This window comes from Schistocerca serialis, chromosome 6 (genome assembly GCF_023864345.2).
Source record: "Schistocerca serialis cubense isolate TAMUIC-IGC-003099 chromosome 6, iqSchSeri2.2, whole genome shotgun sequence".
NCBI lineage: Eukaryota > Metazoa > Arthropoda > Insecta > Orthoptera > Acrididae > Schistocerca > Schistocerca serialis.
The window spans coordinates 539,598,808-539,620,585 of NC_064643.1; the positions used below are offsets into that span (position 1 = coordinate 539,598,808).

General features: G+C 37.1%; 1 protein-coding gene across 4 annotated transcripts; it reads left to right on the forward strand.

The window, feature by feature from the left end:
* Positions 1 to 528: 528 nt before the first annotated feature.
* Positions 529 to 16,975, forward strand: LOC126484383 (uncharacterized). Of its 4 annotated transcripts, none has more exons than XM_050107874.1 (6): positions 529 to 775; positions 2,316 to 2,467; positions 2,602 to 2,853; positions 8,646 to 8,714; positions 8,808 to 8,876; positions 14,711 to 16,975. In XM_050107874.1, the coding sequence occupies exons 2-6, from the start codon at positions 2,372 to 2,374 to the stop codon at positions 15,140 to 15,142; spliced, it is 918 nt and encodes a 305-aa protein (XP_049963831.1). In that variant the 5' UTR covers positions 529 to 775; positions 2,316 to 2,371; the 3' UTR covers positions 15,143 to 16,975. The 4 variants fall into 4 exon arrangements, with proteins under 4 accessions (XP_049963831.1, XP_049963832.1, XP_049963830.1 ...); XM_050107873.1 differs by lacking the exon at positions 529 to 775 and adding an exon at positions 796 to 2,175; XM_050107875.1 differs by lacking the exon at positions 529 to 775 and having other exon boundaries at positions 793 to 2,467; positions 2,602 to 2,740.
* Positions 16,976 to 21,778: the final 4,803 nt, after the last annotated feature.

Sequence of the window (21,778 nt, forward strand, 5' to 3'; positions counted from 1 at the left end):
TCCTGAAAGCACCGATTCCATATTCTGCTAACAGTCACTGGATCTCGACCAACGCGAGCAGCAATGTCGCGATACGAAAAAACCGCAATCGCGATAGGCTACAATACGACCTTTATCAAAGTCGGAAACGTGATGGTACGCATTTCTCCTCCTTACACGAGGCATCACAGCAACGTTTCACCAGGCAACGCAGGTCAACTGCTGTTTGTGTATGAGAAATCGGCTGGAAACTTTCCTCATGTCAGCACGTTGTAGGTGTCGCCACCATCGCCAACCTTGTGTGAATGCTCTGGAAAGCTAATCATTTGCATATCACAGCATCTTCTTCCTGTCGGTTAAATTTCACGTCTGTAGCACGTCATCTTCGTTGTGTAGCAATTTTAATTGCCAGTAGTGTATGTCAAGGGCGTTGAAGTATTTTCACTTGCGACAATTAGTCGATTATCTCAATCGACTACTCGTGACAAGAAAGCATACTGCAGCGCCTCTAGCGGAATGTTCCGATCTTAGGACTCAAATGTCGCAGACTGATATATGACGTAATTGTTCCCATGTCAGGGCGTAGACTTCGGACTCGACAGAGTTAGCATGCAGTTTAGCGTCGATATTTTTAAGAGACGATTCCTGAAAGTTTATGGTTTCCCCCTTGTGTTTTAACACTTAACATTAAACGAAACATTAACGTAAACATGTCGGTAGGCCACAACTGTGCTGCGAAAATTTGGTTATGTGGAACAGCTCGACTTGCAAAAGATCGGAATGTAACGTCATTAAGGTGCTAGCAACTGTAATGGAATTTCTTAATAACGAAAACCAGATTCATAACGATTCTTCTTCACTAAGGTGAAATAATAACCTTTCCACACTGCTGAGAACTAAAAGAAAGGGAAATTTATCTGTTGTCCTAACGTTTGAAAACGTTTATTTGCTCGAGAAAATATATTTACAAAAACGCAACTTACAATTTTTAGAAGCCAGTAAATATATCCCTTTTCCCTCACAGTTTGTTTCTTGTTTTCTCTCGACGCCAAATAAAATCCAAATTGTTTCCTCCTGTAACAGCAGAGTTTTTTCACTATTAAAGCAACGTAGATTAAAAAAAAAGTTTTTCGTCTATTTACGTTCTTTTTACTTGTTCAGACATAGTAAAACCCAAATACCTCAATGCCTTCAGATATTTGGCCTATCTTAACCCTGCAAATCGCTGTGAAATACATGGCGGAGGGTACTTACCACTGTATCACATGTTATAGTTTCTTCCCGACCCAATCGCGTACAGAGTGCGAAAGAACGATTGCCGGGATGTCTGTGCTCGAGCTTTAGTTAGCATAAACTTGTTTTCGCGATGCACATCGCAGCAATAGATTCATCACTCAATACACACAAACCTATGACCTTTCGAGTTGCCCGTCGTTATATACGGCATCGAAGTTTACCACCTGACTAACATACTGAGCATAAGTAAAGCATAGGTAAAGTATAAATTAGATAATTAGGAATTTGACGACCACAATATTATTGCACGTGGGAGTGAGGGCGCTTCAGTCGGCCTATTTTGAGTTTTTATCGTGATATTTTACGAGGATACGCTGAAACACTTGATAGTATATGCACAACATTATTAAAATCTTTCATAGTACGATGCATCTGCCATAGTCTCTGCTATACTTGATTACTGTAACGCCACCGTATGTTTCCAATAACGGCCACGCAAAACCAAGTGCAGTAATCTCGTGGTGGGGTAGTACCAAATAGTCTATAATTATAGGCTATTTGGTAGAATCCACGCAAACATTGCGCTATGTCAGGATAGCTAAATAACCATCAAAAAGACGCAAAATATCAAAATCAATTTCTCATGAATAAGTGCGGCGAGAATAGGACAACTTCGATGTTAGCAAACGAAGCCACCGTCCGCCGTTAGCATCAATGTCATAATTCTATCGTTTCCGAGCATGCGCAGTTTTCAGCACACTCACCACAATCAATTGACTATTGACGTCACTGACCCACTTGTGACGTCGTTGGGAGGATAATTTACACGCTACTCTACAACGTGCACCTACCACAAGTGATCTATATACACATTGATGTTACTCGTGTAAACCTGAACCGAGGGCACATAGTGATATAGTTATGACGTAGCTTATTTCTTGCACTTAGGACGAGGCATAGGTATTTTGCTCCTTTTTTTATTAGCTGCGTAGGCGTTTACGCGCAGTTGTGGAATGTGTTTCAAATAGAATCCCTTTGGGCGCTCAAATAATGAGGTATCCTCATGATTCGCCTTGTGATTACGTTGTATGATTTGGCAGGTCATTTTTTTCTATTAAACTGATATAAATACGTGTGGGCTCCTGTGTTTATCGATATGGAATGGAACAGAAAATCCATTCAGCTTCTCATTCAAGCATACAAAGACGAACCCTCACTCTTCGATCACAGGCACCCCCAATATCATTTGAAGGTAAATTGTTAACTATTTTTAATTTTGTTAAAAATGGCAAAAAGTAATTTTGTTATCGGTATTAAAAAAGTCCTTAATAAATTTACTTTGAAGGAAGTGTTACCGGTACGTATAAACAAATTGTATTATTTCAGGTCAATAGAAAGGAAAAACTTGCAAAAGTTGCACAAAGGGTTGGGGAAGTGCTACCTGGAGTTACAGCCAATGACTGCAAAAGCAAATTTGCAACCTTGCGGTCGCACTATGGCGCTGAACTTAAGAAGATGCGAACCGGTAAGGAAACCGGAGTAGTTTACTCACCCACTGTGTGGTGGTTTCCACTGATGGAGTTTCTGAAAAACCGAATTGTACCCAGATCGTCACACTCAAATATTCCCGAAAGATTTGTGAGTATTTGTATTTTTGTCTGCTGTTAGTATACATTGTGAGCTTTATTGCAATCTAACACAGTTATTCTTACACACTTATAGCCACAAATCTTTAAAATTTGTTGTTCTACTTTGATTTCTGCCAGTAGTTAATCATTATATTGCTAAAACCTGTGCATACTATCCCCAGTTAATCTAATTCGTGAATGGGTAGTCAGTTCCATCAGCCATCCTCACCCCTCCATATGCATTCCCTTTGTTGTTTCATGCTTGTCCCTCTTTATTTATTCGCCATTGGACCATTCACTGCAACAGTATTGGACCTATCATATATAATATGGTACATAAATAATAAAGACATACATAAAACATGAAGTAGAATAGGATTAGGCGAGAATGGTGCAGGATGTTGGCCATGACCAGTTCAGTGGCACAACCCAGCATTCACTGCAGCAACATGGAAAAACCGTGAAAACTGCAAGTCAGAATGGCCAGACTGTGCTCAAACCCAACTCATCCCAAATGCGATTCCAGTGCGTTCACAGATTTAGACACCTCGTTCAGTACGTGATTAGGAAAGAGAGGTACATATACCTAGTTCTGAAAATGTTGCAACATGCAAATGAAGGATAAACAATAATATAAAACTACAACATGATACTTCGTCATATTACACTTTTGAAAATAAATAAAAACATATTATGTAACATTGAAGTGAAGCAGTCATCAAGCCAAAGATTGTTTTGAGCACCACAGTGGTTTTGTTGGAGGTGGTATGCCATTGCCTTCCTCTGACCAGCCAGCTGTAGGGCGACCAACAGTTAAATGTTGATTCCAAACCATGGTGTAACTCAGCATTTTTCTCATGAACAAACATTGCCAGAGGTGAAAGTAAGTCATAAGCAACAGATGAAAATCCTATGATTGACTGAGAATCAAGCCCGAGAAGTTTGCATTTGTAATCTGGCACATTATTGCTCTTTTTTCTTTGTCATTGTTTCATCAGTGGTTCTGCGCAGATGCTGCATGACATCTTTCAAATTCCATCACTGGTACTGCAATCTGTTTTTTTAAATTTTTTTGTTACAAAGGGTTGCCAGTCCCCCAAGCAAACATACTGAGCTACCATCCCAAGAAAACTCTATACCCATCACAACTAATCTTGCACTAGATCCCATCTCCAGGGAGGTGTATTGTACTGCATTTGGAACCGAGAAAACAGCAAACCTACAGCAGAAACAATCTTTTGCAAAGACAGACGCAGCATGAATGGTACAGCAGTTAACAAATTAAAAAATACCCAACTATAAATATGGCATAGTATGCCTGTAAGCTAACATATTCACTTACATTGTAGAACCACATCTCAGCAAGAAATGATTTTAATTCTGCTCTAAAATCCATTTCCTTCTCCTTCATCTTTATGTATGTGGCCAGTGCATTATACATAGTGACACCAAAGTACTCACATGTATTTGTTCTGCATGGAGGGACCCACAGTTGCAAGTGTTACAACTATGGTAATTGCTACTGGTTTGCAAGTCACCAATTTTTGCTCTTACCATCAACACACTCTTGTGTGTACACACAAGGAGTGCACACAACTTTTTAAATAGAGGTATGCGGTAAGCCCTAGTAGAGCTGTGTGACAAGATTTGAATAGGCCCTGACCTTTTCTGTAATGTAAAAATTTCATATAATCAACTGTTGGTGTTGTCCAGAAAACACTTCCATAAGTTACATGGGACTGGAAGTAACCAAAATAAGCATTTCAAGCACCTTCCGAGAAGCAGTCTTTAGAAATAAGTTTTAGAGCAAAATACATTGAACTGAGTCTCTGAAAGAGTTCATGCACATGATCTTTCCAGCTTAAGTCTTGATCGAGTTACATTCCTAAACATTTTGTGCATTATACCGTTTCTCTCACATTTCTGCCCAGTACCACTTGGCGCTCTTGGTTGTAATTCTTTTTTCTTTTTTTCCAAATTGAACAGATTTTTTTTTTTCACATGAAGGGTCAGCACATTAGCTGTGAACCATGAACACAACCAAGGACTTGAGGAGTTGATCAGTTATTGTGGACAGAGATTTCTTAACATTGTTCACTGTTACAATGTCATGTGCAAACATCATGGTCTTAGCTGCAATTACTGAGGTCTGAATGTCATTTATATAAAACAGGAAGAGAATGGGACCAAACATGCTGCCCTGCAGTACACCTACTTTGAACTTCTTTGCATCCAGTAGCCTGCTAATCTGATTTTATGATTAGAATGAACTGATGTGGGCTACTCACGTGTGATCTGTTTCTCATTTATTTATGGGTCCAAAGAATCTTTCCATATTGTGGGATACAATGCAAATATTGTGTCACAATATGCAACACTTGCCAGTTACAATGTCAAGTGACACGTATTTAATTTTACGAAGCCATAAAAAAATACAAAGGTTACCGTGACTTTTCAGCAATTGAAATCTCTCACTGGGAGCATATCCATTACTTTAAAGTGTAACTTTTGTGTACTGCAATTCTGGTTCTTCAATTTTCTCATCTTGTTCCTCATACTTTTCTGTTTCTGTTTCTTCTTCCATCAGTTTCGTATCTGTATTTTACCACCTAAGGTCAGATTTTCTATACATAGTTTGGATGCCAGTTCCTCATCACATAGTGGGTTATCATGGAATTTTTAGGTCCTCTCAGTGATTTGTGAAATAATCTGCTGTTTTTTCAAGTAAGTCAATAACTTTTCAAGTAAGTCAATAACTTTCGAGATGTGTGTGGCAACATTTTTTGTGCTTTTGCTGACAACATTAATGTGGAGTAATATATCATACATAATGAATGTAAAAACATGGATAAGGTTTGATAAACTGCCATTCACTCCATATTTTTGTCTTTGTGTGTTATGATCTGTGCATCATAGATGTCTCGTATGTTATGGTAAAGAGTGGTGACTATAGTGATCCTATTTTCCCATCTTGTTGTACTCATTGACTTCAATGTTAGGGCAGGTATATAACCATTCAGTATTAATGGCAGATACAAGTGAGAGGGATTGGTGGGGAAGGATGCCATGCATCTGCCCATGTGTAAACACTGCTTAATCACAATTTGTGGTTTCAAAAGACTTTGACATGTGACACACATTGCATATTTTATTCAGTATTTACTTATTTATTTATTACAAAGAGTTTGTCTCAGTGATACTGCTATAGGTATTTAAGCTTCCTGTACAGGAACTGCTTGGTCAACATATGCTGACATGTATCTCTATATCTTTATTATAAAATTTTTCACTTCCGTAGGAGCTTTCATACTCATGCAGGTGGATTTCAAGTGTTTTGTAGGCGCACAATAGAAACTGAGGTGGCAACACATTACTAGCAAGCTTCGGTATTTTGAAAGATGCACCAAGTAGAGAGTATCTTTTGTCCTTTGTTTCACAGTATCATGGATAATTTCCAGTAAGATAGTAGATTTATGAATGATTTGTATTAACAGCTTATTTTCATGCTTTTTCATTTATTCAAAACTTTCATTGTATTGTTTGATTCAACCTTTTGGAACCACGTTAAAATTTAAGATTTTGCCACCCCCCAAAAAACTGCCACCCTGCGCGGTGGCGCACTTTGCCCCTCTCTCCCCCCTCCCTATATCCTACAGGTACTTACAAAAGTTGGAAAACTGTTTAACTTTCAAAGGCTTTCGCAGCTAAGAAAAGACACACACACACACACACACACACACACACACACACACACACACACACACAGTGTTGTCTTCTAGCACTGCTGTTCAACAGTATATGTAGAAGAGTTGCGGAGGTAACATGGGACACAAAAAATGCTTCTTGTGTATTGTATATACCAATTTTTTTCTGCTGCATGTACTGATACTGCAATCATTATGGGAGAAGAGAAGGAAATGTCTATTACAGAAGCAGATCATACATTTTTTAGTGCTGTAGTGTTTCGTTGTTCCCTGTAATTTACTCTTAGACATTGGTTGCCCCAGTGATATGAAACTGCTTTCAAACAACATGTTTACTCTCAGTATCTATTGAGTGTTCTTTCTATTTCAAAACTGATGTTTCTGAAATAGTGTAGTTTGAGGGCAATGGTGTTCCTCTGTCATGCCAACTATTCTAAGTTGGTGACTGATGGAATTATTGTTAGCAGGTTGTGGTTCAATAGCAGATTTAGAAACCATCCCTAGTGGCAAGAGCAGGAATGGGTGTTGATCATTTGCTATACTAGTGCCTGTTATTTAGGTTCATAATGAAGTATTTATCCACATTCTGACTGCATTCTTGTCTCTTTATGACAACAGTTCTTGAGGTGTCCTGACCACCCTTGTGGAGAGTATGTAACATACTCAAAATTTTAATTGCTGATTACTTTGAAATATCATAGCTTCCTATCTGTGTCTTTGTGGTTTTGGGGCACTCAATGACAAAGTTATCAGTGACCAAGCTCCCTATCCTCATAAGCAAAATGTGAATAATAAAGATTAGGTATCGCTGGGTCCTAATTATGGTGAATACCTAGTTTAACTTTCAAGTGTGATGGATAGATTTAATTTTTTTTACTGTATTTGCCAAAGATTTGTATTTTGCAGAGTTCTACACCCCTAACTTCTTATTTGAAATTATTGTGGTCAGAAGTTTTTGTCATCACATTCTGCTACTACTACATTTTAAATTTCAAATAATATTAGGCTGTGTGTAAGATATCCCCCATATTTCACAATAAATAACTGCCAGGCAAGAAACAAAAATATGATGTTACATACCTTAGTGAGTAAAAGTGATGGAAAGATGCTCGGAGAAAAGTGTGTTTCTTATTGTTTTATATTTAGCCATTAGTGATGTTCACAGTATAATAATTCAAAGTGATTTATTATACATGCTGTTTCCTTAAGTTTCTTTGTTTCATGTGTTCTCAGATTTACTTATTTTTAACCTTCTTACATGTATTTATATTGTTTCTCATTTTTGATCATTTCTCTACTTACATTGATTTTCACAGTAGGCCCACCTACTTACAACTGAATAAAACAAATTTTATAACATGAAGTAAATGAGTATTCATTTCTTTGTGCTGTGCTAATGAAATTTGAATGACAGTAAGCAGAAAAGCAACTCTAGGACCAGAACAAGAAAACATGTAGAACAGCATCTACAACTTAACACTATTGACATCTTTCAAAAATGAAGGTGAAATTATGTGTGGCACAAAGGGAAAAGAAAATCATTTAATGCAGTTGCAATTAGATAGACCAAATGTGGAAGGTACCAATGTATGTTACACACAGCTGAGCTCAACAAGACAAAAAATTTAAAGATATTATTCTGAATGGTTTTCTGAATTTAACACTGTGTATTTTTGTCCAACTATTGTTTGTGTGTAGAAAATTAAAAATGTCTGTTGGACTAGTTCTCTGACCCAGATACCCATCATTTTGTGGAGAAGGTTTTCTATTTGAGTCCACTTCACAGGTTCAACCTATCCCTGCCTCCACTATGTTCCTTTCCAGTTCCATAGTGGCTCTTCCACTGTGGAGTGTCAAGTTAGAGCTGTGAGTCTGTTCATGAAGATGACTCAAGTACTAAAGGACTGACTGCAAAAGACGGGTGTAAGGGCTTCAAGTCCTGGTCCAACAAACAGTTGTAACTTGTCACGCTTTAGGTACGATTATCAAAAAATGATCAGAGCAACTTGAGACTAAATGTTATTTGTTGTAAAATTATGCACATCTCTTTTCCAGCAGTATGTTCAGGTAACTGATGTGTTTATATTTTTCCCTTCAGTTTTCATATAAGCCCCAGGCAGTATCCATGGATTCCAGTCACTCCTCTGACCTAATGGATTGTTATAATGTAAGTGCAGTAACCATCCTTCCTCATATAACTCTGCATTGGGTAAAGTGGTATTTTATAAAGCTCAAAATGAAACTGTGAAACACTTTCCAGCTTTCAGATGGACCTCAGTTGCAGATAGTGGAATCCAGAAGTACAGAGGACACTGCAGACAGTGGCAGTGTAAGTAAAATATGGAATTTTCTTAATGAAAATCTACAGCATAAGCAATGGCCTTTACACAGTACAAAAGAGATAATAAGGTGCTGTCAGAACAGAGCTCCCAAGTGGTTGTTCAGATGTCATAACTGGAAATGGTGTAGGCATTTTCTTCTTGTGCAAGTTAACACCTGTAGTTCATGATAGACACTTTATTAATGTGGATGACTGGTTTTGTATGTCTGTAGTATTGTGAATGAGATATTAATTACAAGGAGAGTGTGTGGAGCCTGTCACTGCATGGCCAACTAGTCTTGGATAGAGCAATGCTTTAAATCCATGTCAGATAGATAGATCTTTATCAACAGGGTCTCATGCCCTCTTCCAAGGACACTGTGAAGAGACAAGGAATTCTATCCAGGATGTAGGCACGTATTCCTGTCATCAGAAATCTCATTATTCTATGCTTCCTACCCAGGCCAATCTAGGAACAGTAACCACATTTTCTTCCGCTGCAGGTTGTTGAAGTGGTACCTTTGGGTGAGCCTACAATGCTTTAATTTATGTTCAAGCCCTTTGCTGTGATGGTGTGTTTTTGAAATATAAACTAAGGTAGTCTGTAACAGTGATTAGAATTATATTTTTAAGTATGTTTGCATCATTTGCTTCTGTATCCAATATGTCTGTGTAGAGTCATCTCCCCAGCCACACAATGTTCATGGTTTCCTGTGCTCCATGTTCCCTGCAGCTTTGTATTATGACTTCTGTCTCCATACTTTCTAATTTCCTCTTGCATCACATACTTCTAAGTTATAGAGCATAATTATGTCAATATTTGCATAATATATTCATTTTTTAATTTCAGTACTTATGAATTCTCTCCACAGTATACCTTTTAGTTGTGTAGCCTTCTGCCCCCGATTTTCTCAGTGTTCTACATCCTTTCCTCAATCTGAATCTTATCAGACAGAGATCTGAGATATTTCTGTTATTTTTCTAACAGTGTTCCCACAAATATACAAATCTTCATCAGATTATATCACCAGATCTTTGCATAATTTACCAAGAACAGTTCTTACATTCTTCTCAAACTTCAGAGGCATGCACATAGCATCTTCAGCATAGATATAATTACTACTGGATCATGTGCAAACAGTAGTATGTGGCAGTATGAGTTGCCAAGCTGTAATTACACTGCATGGAAGTTTCTTGTCCAGTAATGAAGAGGAATGAGACACATGTTAAATGCAATTAGAGAGAGACAAAATCCCTGCAGCTAACCGTTAATTGTTTAAGACTCCTCTGAGATACCATTTTCCCAGTCTACTGAGGACTTATTGTGAGTAGTGAAGCCTTTTACAGAGTTTATATAGAAGGTACTGATTCCAGAGACACAGTGTCTTAAGCCTTCCTCATGTCTATTAAAGTAAGGATGATTTTCATAATCCTCATGTGCAATTTTTCTGTCACGTTTCTGAAACACAATATGTCAGTGCAATATGTTCCAGATGTAACACCACTCTTTTGTGCTAGATCTTGCCTTTAGCTCAATCCTTGCCTTTAAAATGCAACCATATAACCTGCCAGATACTTATACTAGGGGGAGCAGGAAACAGCCTGGCTACCGTCTTAGAATATAGCATCAAAGGTGATCAGGAGCAAACAGGAGCTGCAACAGCTCACACTTATGTGGATTTTGTCAAAGTTGTGCAGCGACATGACCAGCTCTAGGTTAACAAGGCTGTTAGCTGTGTGAACAAAGAAGTGAGCAAATAGCTTTTGATTGAAACAACGTCCCGTGTCTGTGCTGTGCCTGTTGGTTTGGTTGGGTGATGGGGATACACTAATCTTGCCCTGTGCCTGAGCAGGAGAGGGAAGGAAATATTGTTGGCTGAGTAGCTTGCAGAAAGTGTAAGGGGAGGAGCAGGGTGGGGGACAAGTGCACAAGACAAAATCCCTATAATTACTGGAATAAAATGAGCACATTTTTTAGGTTAGAGTCAGATTACAGACTGAGAGTACTGAAATAAATTAGAGCAGTAGAAGACCATAACACATGTAACAGTTACCAGGAAAATAAAATTAATTTGTTTCTTCGGAACATTAGAACATTAAGAGGGTTGAAAAATTATTTTATGCATAGAAAATGTGAAAATCATTTAAGTGATAGGTGTTATATATCTCTCTGAACTCATGTAACCACAGGGATGGAGAAGTTAAATATCATGGATTGCAGACTTGCATCATTTCCTTGTAGAGTTAACATGGAGAAAGGAGGAAATGGAATATATGTAAAAGTTGGACACAGAGTCAAAGATATTGAAAAAAATAGTTTTTGTGTTAATCAGGACCTAGAAGCATTGTTATTGCAGATTTCTCCTCTGATAATCGTAACAATTTACAGATCCCCTCTTGGAAACTTTCAGCTGTTTATGAGAAATGTAGAAGCATTACCAAGCCACCTGTCAGACAACAAGAAACAGTTAGTAGTTTGTGTAGCTCTCACTGTAGATTATTTAACAGATATTCACAGAAAAAATGAACTAGAATTATTATTTGGGTGTTTCAATGTAATTTCAGTAGTCAATTTTCCCACTCATGTGCAGCAACAGTATGCATCTTACAACCCTGAGGCAGGTTCACACAGAGCAGTGAGAACAGGATATAATGTTTTAAGAGTAAGCTAAGAGGGGAGTTATGGAATGAGGTATATGTAGAGAGAGATACTGATGTCATATTCAATTTATTCCATAGTAAGTTTGTGTCAATATTTGAAAGTTGCATTCCTAAAAAAATAGCAGAAGATCAATTAAAAAGTAACCCTTGGACAACCAAGGGAATTAAATTCTCATGTAAGAGGAAAAAGGAAATTTGCTTAAAGGCCAGATCTTGTAGTATCTTGCATACTACAAAAAATGCTGTAGTATTTTGAGGAAATTCATTAAAATGTCCAGAAGTATGCATATTCTGACAGAAACAAATAGTACAGATAGTAATATTAAAACTATATCGCACATTGTCAAATGGGAAACAGGACAGCCAGTCAGTGTACAAGAATCCATAACAGTTACACTAAATGACAATGTTGTGACTGATACTTTACAAATTGCAAGTACTTTTAACAATCATTTTCTAACTGTAGCAGCAAATAGAGGATTAAATGATACAGCAAAGAATCAAGAGAATGTTGTTCCACAAAACTTTGAGCAACTAGAAGTAACACCAAAATCCTACATGGAAATTGATGCATTTATAAAAATCCCAAAAAATTAATGTGTCCGTGGAGTTCATCGAATTTCAGACAGAATTCTGAAAAATTGTTCCAAGTTAATAATTAATGTCCTTTGTGATACATGCAATGCATCACTGGCACTGAGAATTTTTCCAGACTGTTTAAAATATGTAATAATTAAAGCACTTCATAAGAAAGGTGACAAGGCAGACTTAAACAATTACTGTCCAGTTTCCTTACTGACATCTTTTTCCAAAATATTCAAAAAAGTTATGAACTCAAGAGTAGTCACAAATGTAAGTGGAGAAATTAATTAACCATATGTGTGATGCTTGGATTCCAGAGGGGTTGCTCAACTGAGAATGTTATTTATACGTTCACTCATCAAATAGCAGAAGCCTTAAATAAGAATATATCATGAGCTGGTTTTTTGTGGTCTTTCCAAGGTGTTTGATTCTTTAGATGAAGATACTCTCTTAGAAAAACTCAAGGTTTATAGAACTGATGGCTTTACATGCAGCTGGTTTGAATCATGCTTCACAAACAGAATGCAAAACACTGTGCTGAATAATTCACACAATGTGAGAAAAGTAGAAAATTTTAACGACTGGGGGGTGGGGGGAATCAGGAAGTTCCACAGGGTTCAATTTTGTTGGATCCACATCTGTTCCTTAGGGTATATGTGAATGACCTTCCATGTAACATTTAACAAGCAAAACTGGTACTGTTTGCAGATGATACTAGAGCTATAATAAATCACATTACAGAGAAAGCAACAAAACAGTTGGTAAATGATATTTTCCAAAGAATTATTAAGTGGTTCTCTGACAATGGACTCCCCTAAATATTGAAAAAAAAAAAAAAAAAAACTGCATTCAGTACTGTACAACAAATAGTCATACTAACAATTTATGTACTACATGAGGAGGAGTCATTAAATGGTGTAGAATGCTCCAAATTTTTGGGTGTACATATTGTTGAAAATAAAAACTGGAAGAAGCATATTACTCAGCTTTTCAAACAATTAAGTTCAGCTACCTTTACTCTTCGTACAATGGCTAGTCTTGGAAACAAACTTATCAGCCTCCTGGCATATTTTGCATATTTCTTCTGAATAGTGTCATATGGAATAACTTTCTTGGGTACCAGTATGTCATTACTTAGAAAGAAAGTATTGATTGCACAAAAGTGAGCAGTGATTTTCACCCATCGATGTCATGTAGGTACATCTTCAAAGAGCTAGGCATTTTAACAGTGCTGTCACAATACCTATATTTGCTAGTGAAATTTGTCGTAAATAATCTGTCACAATTTGAGAAGAACAAGATGCACATACCTGTAACACTAGAGGGGAAAAATGACCTTTATTACCCATTGTAAGAGCTGTCAGTGACTTAAAAAGGAGTTCAATGCGCAGCAACAAAAATTTTGATCATTTGCCCAACAACATAAAATGTCTGACAGGTAGTGAAGTAAGTTTTACATCTAATTTAAAATCATTTCTCCTGCACAACTCCTTCTATCTCACTGATGAAATTTTACTTAAAAATTGGAAGCCAATAAAAAAGTGTAGTTGCAGGAGTAGGACTAAAATTAATAATTTCTTCATTTAACACTAATCATGTAAACATATACTGTAAACTAACTCATTCCTTATTACTTTGATAGAAGAATCATTCAAATGCTCTATGGAACATGTAACTAAGTAGTAACACTGATTTGTCCATAATTGTACTTTTTCATATTTTCTTTCTTGAATGTAGGTGTGACTAGAACAGTTTCCATTGTTCAGGCAGCTCACCTTTCCATTTCATGTAGCCTTTAAACATTTGGGTTAGTATTTATTTTACTTGGAACTATATTTAACTATCTGAATCCCTCCAGGACCATGCAGAATCCTTGTTTATTTTCATGGCTCTTAATGCCCTTCACCCAAGTAATCATTTTGTCTTTACGTCATCTAATGGTTGCCGATTGCTTACTGTCATTTGTAGTTTTCTCTTTTCTCTTGCAACAGCTCATCAAAGTAACTGCTCAGTTCTTTCAGAATGAAGAGTCTTTTGTCTTGGTTTCGCAAATTCTTTTATGAAAACAACACCTTATATTAATAATAATTAAATGTATTTACTACATAAAATAAAATGCACTTTTACTTCCATAATTGTATTAAATATCATTATATACAACACCTTATATTAATAATAATTAAATGTATTTACTACATAAAATAAAATGCACTTTTACTTCCATAATTGTATTAAGTATCATTATAATTAGTGATAATGGATTGCATTGTCTCATTAGCAAACAGCACAGTAGAGTTAGAACACTGGATTTGTTGAAGAAGGACAATGGAGGTGGTCTTGGCTTCTATAAGGAACTTTATCGTAAATTTTCGATATTTATGCAGAACAGTGAAAAACTGGATTGGTACGGTCAGACTGGTATTTAAACCAGCTCCTCCTGAGTATGTTTACTCGCTCACTATTGTGCCAACTAGCACACATATTATGTGGAAAAGCCTGGATGAGGATTGTTACAAGAGATTGTCTACCTGACTTGATGTAATATAACATGTTTTGTTTGGTATTCACCTTTAAAAGTGTTTGTATTTGCTTATTTTCAGGATAATCACTCAGAGTTTTCCACAGAAATCGTTGAAGTGAAAACTGAAATTGATGTGATGCCCTCAGAGTGTGTCACTACTGAGACACAAGATGCTCCAGAGCCACCAGAAACACATCATCTGTATGCAGAAACACAACGTCATTATGAAAAGCCTTCAAAGCGACAAAAGAAAGATGATGATGATACATTGCTCTTATCCACATTGTCAGTGTTGGAGAAAGTTAGTTCATATTTAGATCGAACAACTGAAGATGACACACTGGGGAAATTTGTGGCAGAAGAGTTACGAAAAATGGACAATTACATTTGTATTAAGACAAGAGCAAAACACCGAATACTCCAAGCCATAATGGATGCACAGATGGAGATAATTCGTGAAATACAGAAGACAAAGAAAAGTAATGTGGAATGTTCAAACTGTACAAAATAAATGAAATTATTTTAAAATAATTATTTAATATGTCCCATCACCAAGGTTCATATCTGGTGGTAATAAAACGATCGAGAAAAACTGTTGGATGTTATGTTCATTTTATTAGTGTCTGTTACTCAGTCTTCTGATGCTAGTCATTGACAAACTAGTGCCTCTTGTACTGAGAACTGTACACTACAATGCACTCTTAAATGTTGTTGCCATCTGAAAATGATATGTTCAATCTTTTCTGTTGGCTTTTTTTTAAATATTCAACATAAACCTGAAATAATTAGGCAAAGTACCCACTTTGCTGTTGATTATGTGTGATGACACTAAATTTTTCAGTTCATCTTTGATTGTCTTGATGAACATTCTGTGTGATCGGAGGTAGGAGATATCCCTCAATATGGTTGAAATATTATAACATTTAAGCTTGTCTATGCCACCTGTGTATCCAGCCAGCACTAGGTAGGGGCACAGATGTGTGTGTGTGTGGTTTTTTTCTGTAGTTTCAGAAAGGAGTTATTCCAAAAGCTAGCAAGTTTTCTTTTGTTTTTGTGTCTTCCTGCCAACTACACAACGCTCCTGCTAATCGTGAGTGACCTTCTTTATTCATAAAGTGTTAACCTTCCTCTTTCTTATTTTAGTTATTTGTTAAAGGCCTCACAGCAAATGTTCTTTCTCAGAAGAGACTATTTTGCTGTTCACAGAAACATATTGTCACAAGTGCTGGCAGATAGGGATACAACCTTCTGCTTCATAATAAAAAAACCTGTACAGCCGCATTTACACACACATGACAAGTAAGTTGCTTCTTTTCAGTAAAACCACTTCATGCTTGTCTCCACCACCAGGCCTAAAGCATTTCATAGAATATTACATACCATATTTTTTAGTCAAAAGAATGAGAAGAAAATTTTTTTTTTTTTCCAGAAATCTTTACCTTTTAAATTCACACTTTTTACATGAGTGTGGACCAGTTCTTGAAACATTTTTTCCGCTCTGGTATTGGTCTCTCAAAAACACAATTTTGGAACTATTCAATAGCTCCTTTCTGTGATGAAAATTACTGCCCACACATTTTATGTTTAACACAAGGAAATGAAAAGAAGTAATTAGACCTCAGGATCTATTTAAAAGAAATATTAGAGTTACACGGGATTTACATTCTGTAACCTAAGTATTCTGAAAGTTGTTTTACTTAATTTTTAAGTATTTGAATATTTTCAGTTTCCTGCCTGATGTCCACTGGTAACTTGTTTCAGACTTCTGCACTGGAATGTATACAAATTAATTTTGCACCTAATTTTGTTATTGTGAATTGATGGATTCACCTGAGGAAGTATATACTGGTATGTGAGTGCAAGGATCACTTGGATGCTGGAAGGGCTTCTACAAGATGTTTGGTTGTCAACTTTAAGCAATATTTCTAGTGCACATTTCAGCAGAATAAACATTTTTTCACCTTGCCTTTTAATGTCTCAGAACGTTATGCCATTGGACAGAAATGGCTAAAAATATGCTGACACCTAAGTCTGCAGGTCAACACAGAAGAGAGATTTCTGAATGCAAAGCAGCCAGAACTGAACTTTATTTGTTAATATCCACACAATTGTGCCACTTCAAATTTTATTTCTGTAACATTGAGGGTTAAGCTGTCAGCTGTGAACTGGGTGTAAGACTGCTACATTGGCCTGCTGATTGTGCCTACTGTGGGTGTGTTTGGGCTCTGTATCAATATATGTGTCATCAGCAAATGTTACAGTTTTTGAATAGTTCTCCATGTTCCAGATAGATAATTTATGTAGATTAGAAACCATAACAAGCAATGCATAAACTCTTGTGTAACACTGTATTTAATATTTCCCCACTCAGAATTTAATTTTATTCTTGTCGTATCATTTCTTATTGTGACTCTCTGTTCTCTGTAGTCAGGATATGGTTTGATCTGTGCAAGGGAAGACCTGTAATGCCATAACATTTTAGTTTCCCTGTCAGAATTTGATGACCTACAAAGTCGAAGTCCTTGTCAAGATCACTGAAAATGTCAACAGGTAACTTTTGTTGCTTGGTTACTGAAATTCAGTTTGTGTGGTTGCATTTGTTTTTTCAGAAGAAAAGCTATTAAGATGCCAAACAGAGCTGCAGTTAAAAGGTTATTCTTAGAAAGTTATACTGTTGTAAGCTATTTTACCAAAGGAAATAAATGAAAATATAGGAAGGAGGGAGACTGGTCTATAATTAGAGGTCAGTTGCTTATATTCTCTTTTGTAAATTGGTGTTATTACTGAATACTTCAGTCTTTCAGGAAATACAAATTGACTGTTTACAAAGGTAACACAAGTGTAGTGCTACCAAGTCTAAGCAAGACTTCAGTATTTTAGCTAAATGCTGTCATAGCCAGAAGAGTCACTAGCTTTTAGTGACCAAATGATTATTTTGTAATCTCTATAACAGATGAGATGGCTAAACTGATGTGCAGTGGTGCAGTATGCATTGCCTGCTTAAATAAGTTTATTGGACCCACTTTGCTTGTGCTCTCAGCTATTGTTAATAAGAATTCACTGAATTTTCTAGTCAATGATTTGAATTTCGTATCATCTATCTTGCTGCTACTTTCATTTGGGAGTTCATTAAGATTTTTCCTTGCTGAGTTTATTCATTTCATGCTTAATAATGCCCCAGATTATTTTTGAACTTTTCCTGGATTTTTTTATTTTTTTTTATGCATAGTATATGATTTTGCCTTTTGAGGACACACTGAAGAATTTTGGAGCAATGCTTGTAATTAATTTTTAACTGTTCATTAGAACTAATCCACTGCATGAAACAATGCTCTCTCTCCTGGCTAAGATATTTTGGGCCCAGATGTTAGCTTGCACTGCAAATGTCCATGACCCATAGTAAAGGGTATCTGGATTTATGATACTGTAAGAATATGTACAGAAAGATTTAACTCTGTCATCTACAATATGGATTTATTTATAATGCTGTAAGAATGTTTACAGAAAGAATTAACTCTCTGATCTGCAGCATGTCCTTGGTAAACTTTCTCCCATTCTTCATCCTGTAAATTTTCTCTGAATAGTGTAGCTGTCAGCATTCACAATGCTGCAAAATTTTACTTATTCTTTATTAGTTAAACATGATTGACGGAGATGCTTCATTTATGCCATTTGATCCATTATGGTCAGATAAACCATTTTTGTGGCTGTCATGTCTGTTTTATTAATTCAGAAGGATTTATGAATAAGGCATCAACCACTGTCGCACTGTTTCATCATATTCTTATTGGGAGTATTACCGTGAGGGTCAGACTAAAGCTGGACTTCAGTAACTGTAGGTCCTCTTGACTAGAACTATCATAGAGTAAATCTGTATTGAAATCTCCACATACAATCACGTTTAGATATTTTACCAGGTGTTATTAGTGATCCATGTAAGTGCTTAATTAGGTTTTTAAAAAAATCCTGTTGGTGGCCTACAGACTTCCAAAGCTTCTATCTTGTAAGATCTCAATTATGTTACTGAAGTTCAGCACTCAAACAGTTGTTGGATGCAGTATTAACTGAGGTCTGTGGCCTGTGACTTTGTTTCACTTTTGGTTTATATAGCCACTTCTACTTTCCTTGTACTATGCTTACAGTAATGTGATACTAAACTGTACCCATTTAAGTGCATCTGTTCAGATTCTGTGGCTTCTAGATGATCTTCTGTTGTGCATAGCATACCTGCAGAAATAAGTTTGTATTCCTTGGTGTCCTTCATTTAAGCTCTCTCTCTCCCTCTCTTTTAACAAACATCTTATGTTTTTTTCAGAAAAGCCCAAATGTTTGGTAAACTTGGTACTGTCCAAGTTACTGGTTTTTGTTTCTCCATTAATTGTTGCAAATGTGTCTATTGTTATTCAGCAGCTATGTCTTTCAGAATCATTTACTCTAAAGAAGTCTTAGCACAAATACAATGTCTATTAAAAAAATTCCAGAACTTTGACCGCAATATTTTTCTACACTTGCCTGTTGCTTATTGACATTGTCTCCTTCAAAATACTCTCCTCCACAATTGATACACTGCTCTCAACACTGGGAGGTAGAAAATTTTAGTGGTTGCTCCTCAATGAAAAATTGCAATTACATGACATATTACAATTTTATTTATTAAAAAATCTACAATGTACAGTACCACTATGTATGTAACTTACAGAATAAACCCATCTATGAATATGTATCCCCCCATGAACCATGGACCTTGCCGTTGGTGGGGAGGCTTGCGTGCCTCAGCGATACAGATAGCCGTACCGTAGGTGCAACCACAATGGAGGGGTATCTGTTGAGAGGCCAGACAAACGTGTGGTTCCTGAAGAGGGGCAGCAGCCTTTTCAGTAGTTGCAAGGGCAACAGTCTGGATGATTGACTGATCTGGCCTTGTAACAATAACCAAAACGGCCTTGCTGTGCTGGTACTGCGAACGGCTGAAAGCAAGGGGAAACTACAGCCGTAATTTTTCCCGAGGGCATGCAGCTTTACTGTATGATTACATGATGATGGTGTCCTCTTGGGTAAAATATTCCGGAGGTAAAATAGTCCCCCATTCGGATCTCCGGGCGGGGACTACTCAAGAGGACGTCGTTATCAGGAGAAAGAAAACTGGCGTTCTACGGATCGGAGCGTGGAATGTCAGATCCCTTAATCGGGCAGGTAGGTTAGAAAATTTAAAAAGGGAAATGGATAGGTTGAAGTTAGATATAGTGGGAATTAGTGAAGTTCGGTGGCAGGAGGAACAAGACTTCTGGTCAGGTGACTACAGGGTTATAAACACAAAATCAAATAGGGGTAATGCAGGAGTAGGTTTAATAATGAATAGGAAAATAGGAATGTGGGTAAGCTACTACAAACAGCATAGTGAACGCATTATTGTGGCCAAGATAGATACGAAGCCCACACCTACTACAGTAGTACAAGTTTATATGCCAACTAGCTCTGCAGATGACGAAGAAATTGAAGAAATGTATGATGAAATAAAAGAAATTATTCAGATTGTGAAGGGAGACGAAAATTTAATAGTCATGGGTGACTGGAATTCGAGTGTAGCAAAAGGGAGAGAAGGAAACATAGTAGGTGAATATGGATTGGGGGACAGAAATGAAAGAGGAAGCCGCCTGGTAGAATTTTGCACAGAGCACAACATAATCATAACTAACACTTGGTTTAAGAATCATGAAAGAAGGTTGTATACATGGAAGAACCCTGGAGATACTAAAAGGTATCAGATAGATTATATAATGGTAAGACAGAGATTTAGGAACCAGGTTTTAAATTGTAAGACATTTCCAGGGGCAGATGTGGACTCTGACCACAATCTATTGGTTATGACCTGTAGATTAAAACTGAAGAAACTGCAAAAAGGTGGGAATTTAAGGAGATGGGACCTGGATAAACTAAAAGAACCAGAGGTTGTACAGAGATTCAGGGAGAGCATAAGGGAGCAATTGACAGGAATGGGGGAAATAAATACAGTAGAAGAAGAATGGGTAGCTTTGAGGGATGAAGTAGTGAAGGCAGCAGAGGATCAAGTAGGTAAAAAGACGAGGGCTAGTAGAAATCCTTGGGTAACAGAAGAAATATTGAATTTAATTGATGAAAGGAGAAAATATAAAAATGCAGTAAGTGAAACAGGCAAAAAGAAATACAAACGTCTCAAAAATGATATCGACAGGAAGTGCAAAATGGCTAAGCAGGGATGGCTAGAGGACAAATGTAAGGATGTAGAGGCTTATCTCACTAGGGGTAAGATAGATAGAGCCTACAGGAAAATTAAAGAGACCTTTGGAGAAAAGAGAACCACTTGTATGAATATCAAGAGCTCAGATGGAAACCCAGTTCTAAGCAAAGAAGGGAAAGCAGAAAGGTGGAAGGAGTATATTGATGGTCTATACAAGGGCGATGTACTTGAGGACAATGTTATGGAAATGGAAGAGGATGTAGATGAAGATGAAATGGGAGATACGATACTGCGTGAAGAGTTTGACAGAGCACTGAAAGACCTGAGTCGAAACAAGGCCCCCGGAGTAGACAATATTCCATTGGAACTACTGACGGCCGTGGGAGAGCCAGTCCTGACAAAACTCTACCATCTGGTGAGCAAGATGTATGAAACAGGCGAAATACCCTCAGACTTCAAGAAGAATATAATAATTCCAATCCCAAAGAAAGCAGGTGTTGACAGATGTGAAAATTACCGAACTATCAGCTTAATAAGTCACAGCTGCAAAATACTAACACGAATTCTTTACAGACGAATGGAAAAACTAGTAGAAGCCAACCTCGGGGAAGATCAGTTTGGATTCCGTAGAAACACTGGAACACGTGAGGCAATACTGCCCTTACAACTTATCTTGGAAGAAAGGTTAAGGAAAGGCAAACCTACGTTTCTAGCATTTGTAGACTTAGAGAAAGCTTTTGACAATGTTGACTGGAATACTCTCTTTCAAATTCTAAAGGTGGCAGGGGTAAAATACAGGGAGCGAAAGGCTATTTACAATTTGTACAGAAACCAGATGGCAGTTATAAGAGTCGAGGGACATGAAAGGGAAGCAGTGGTTGGGAAGGGAGTAAGACAGGGTTGTAGCCTCTCCCCGATGTTGTTCAATCT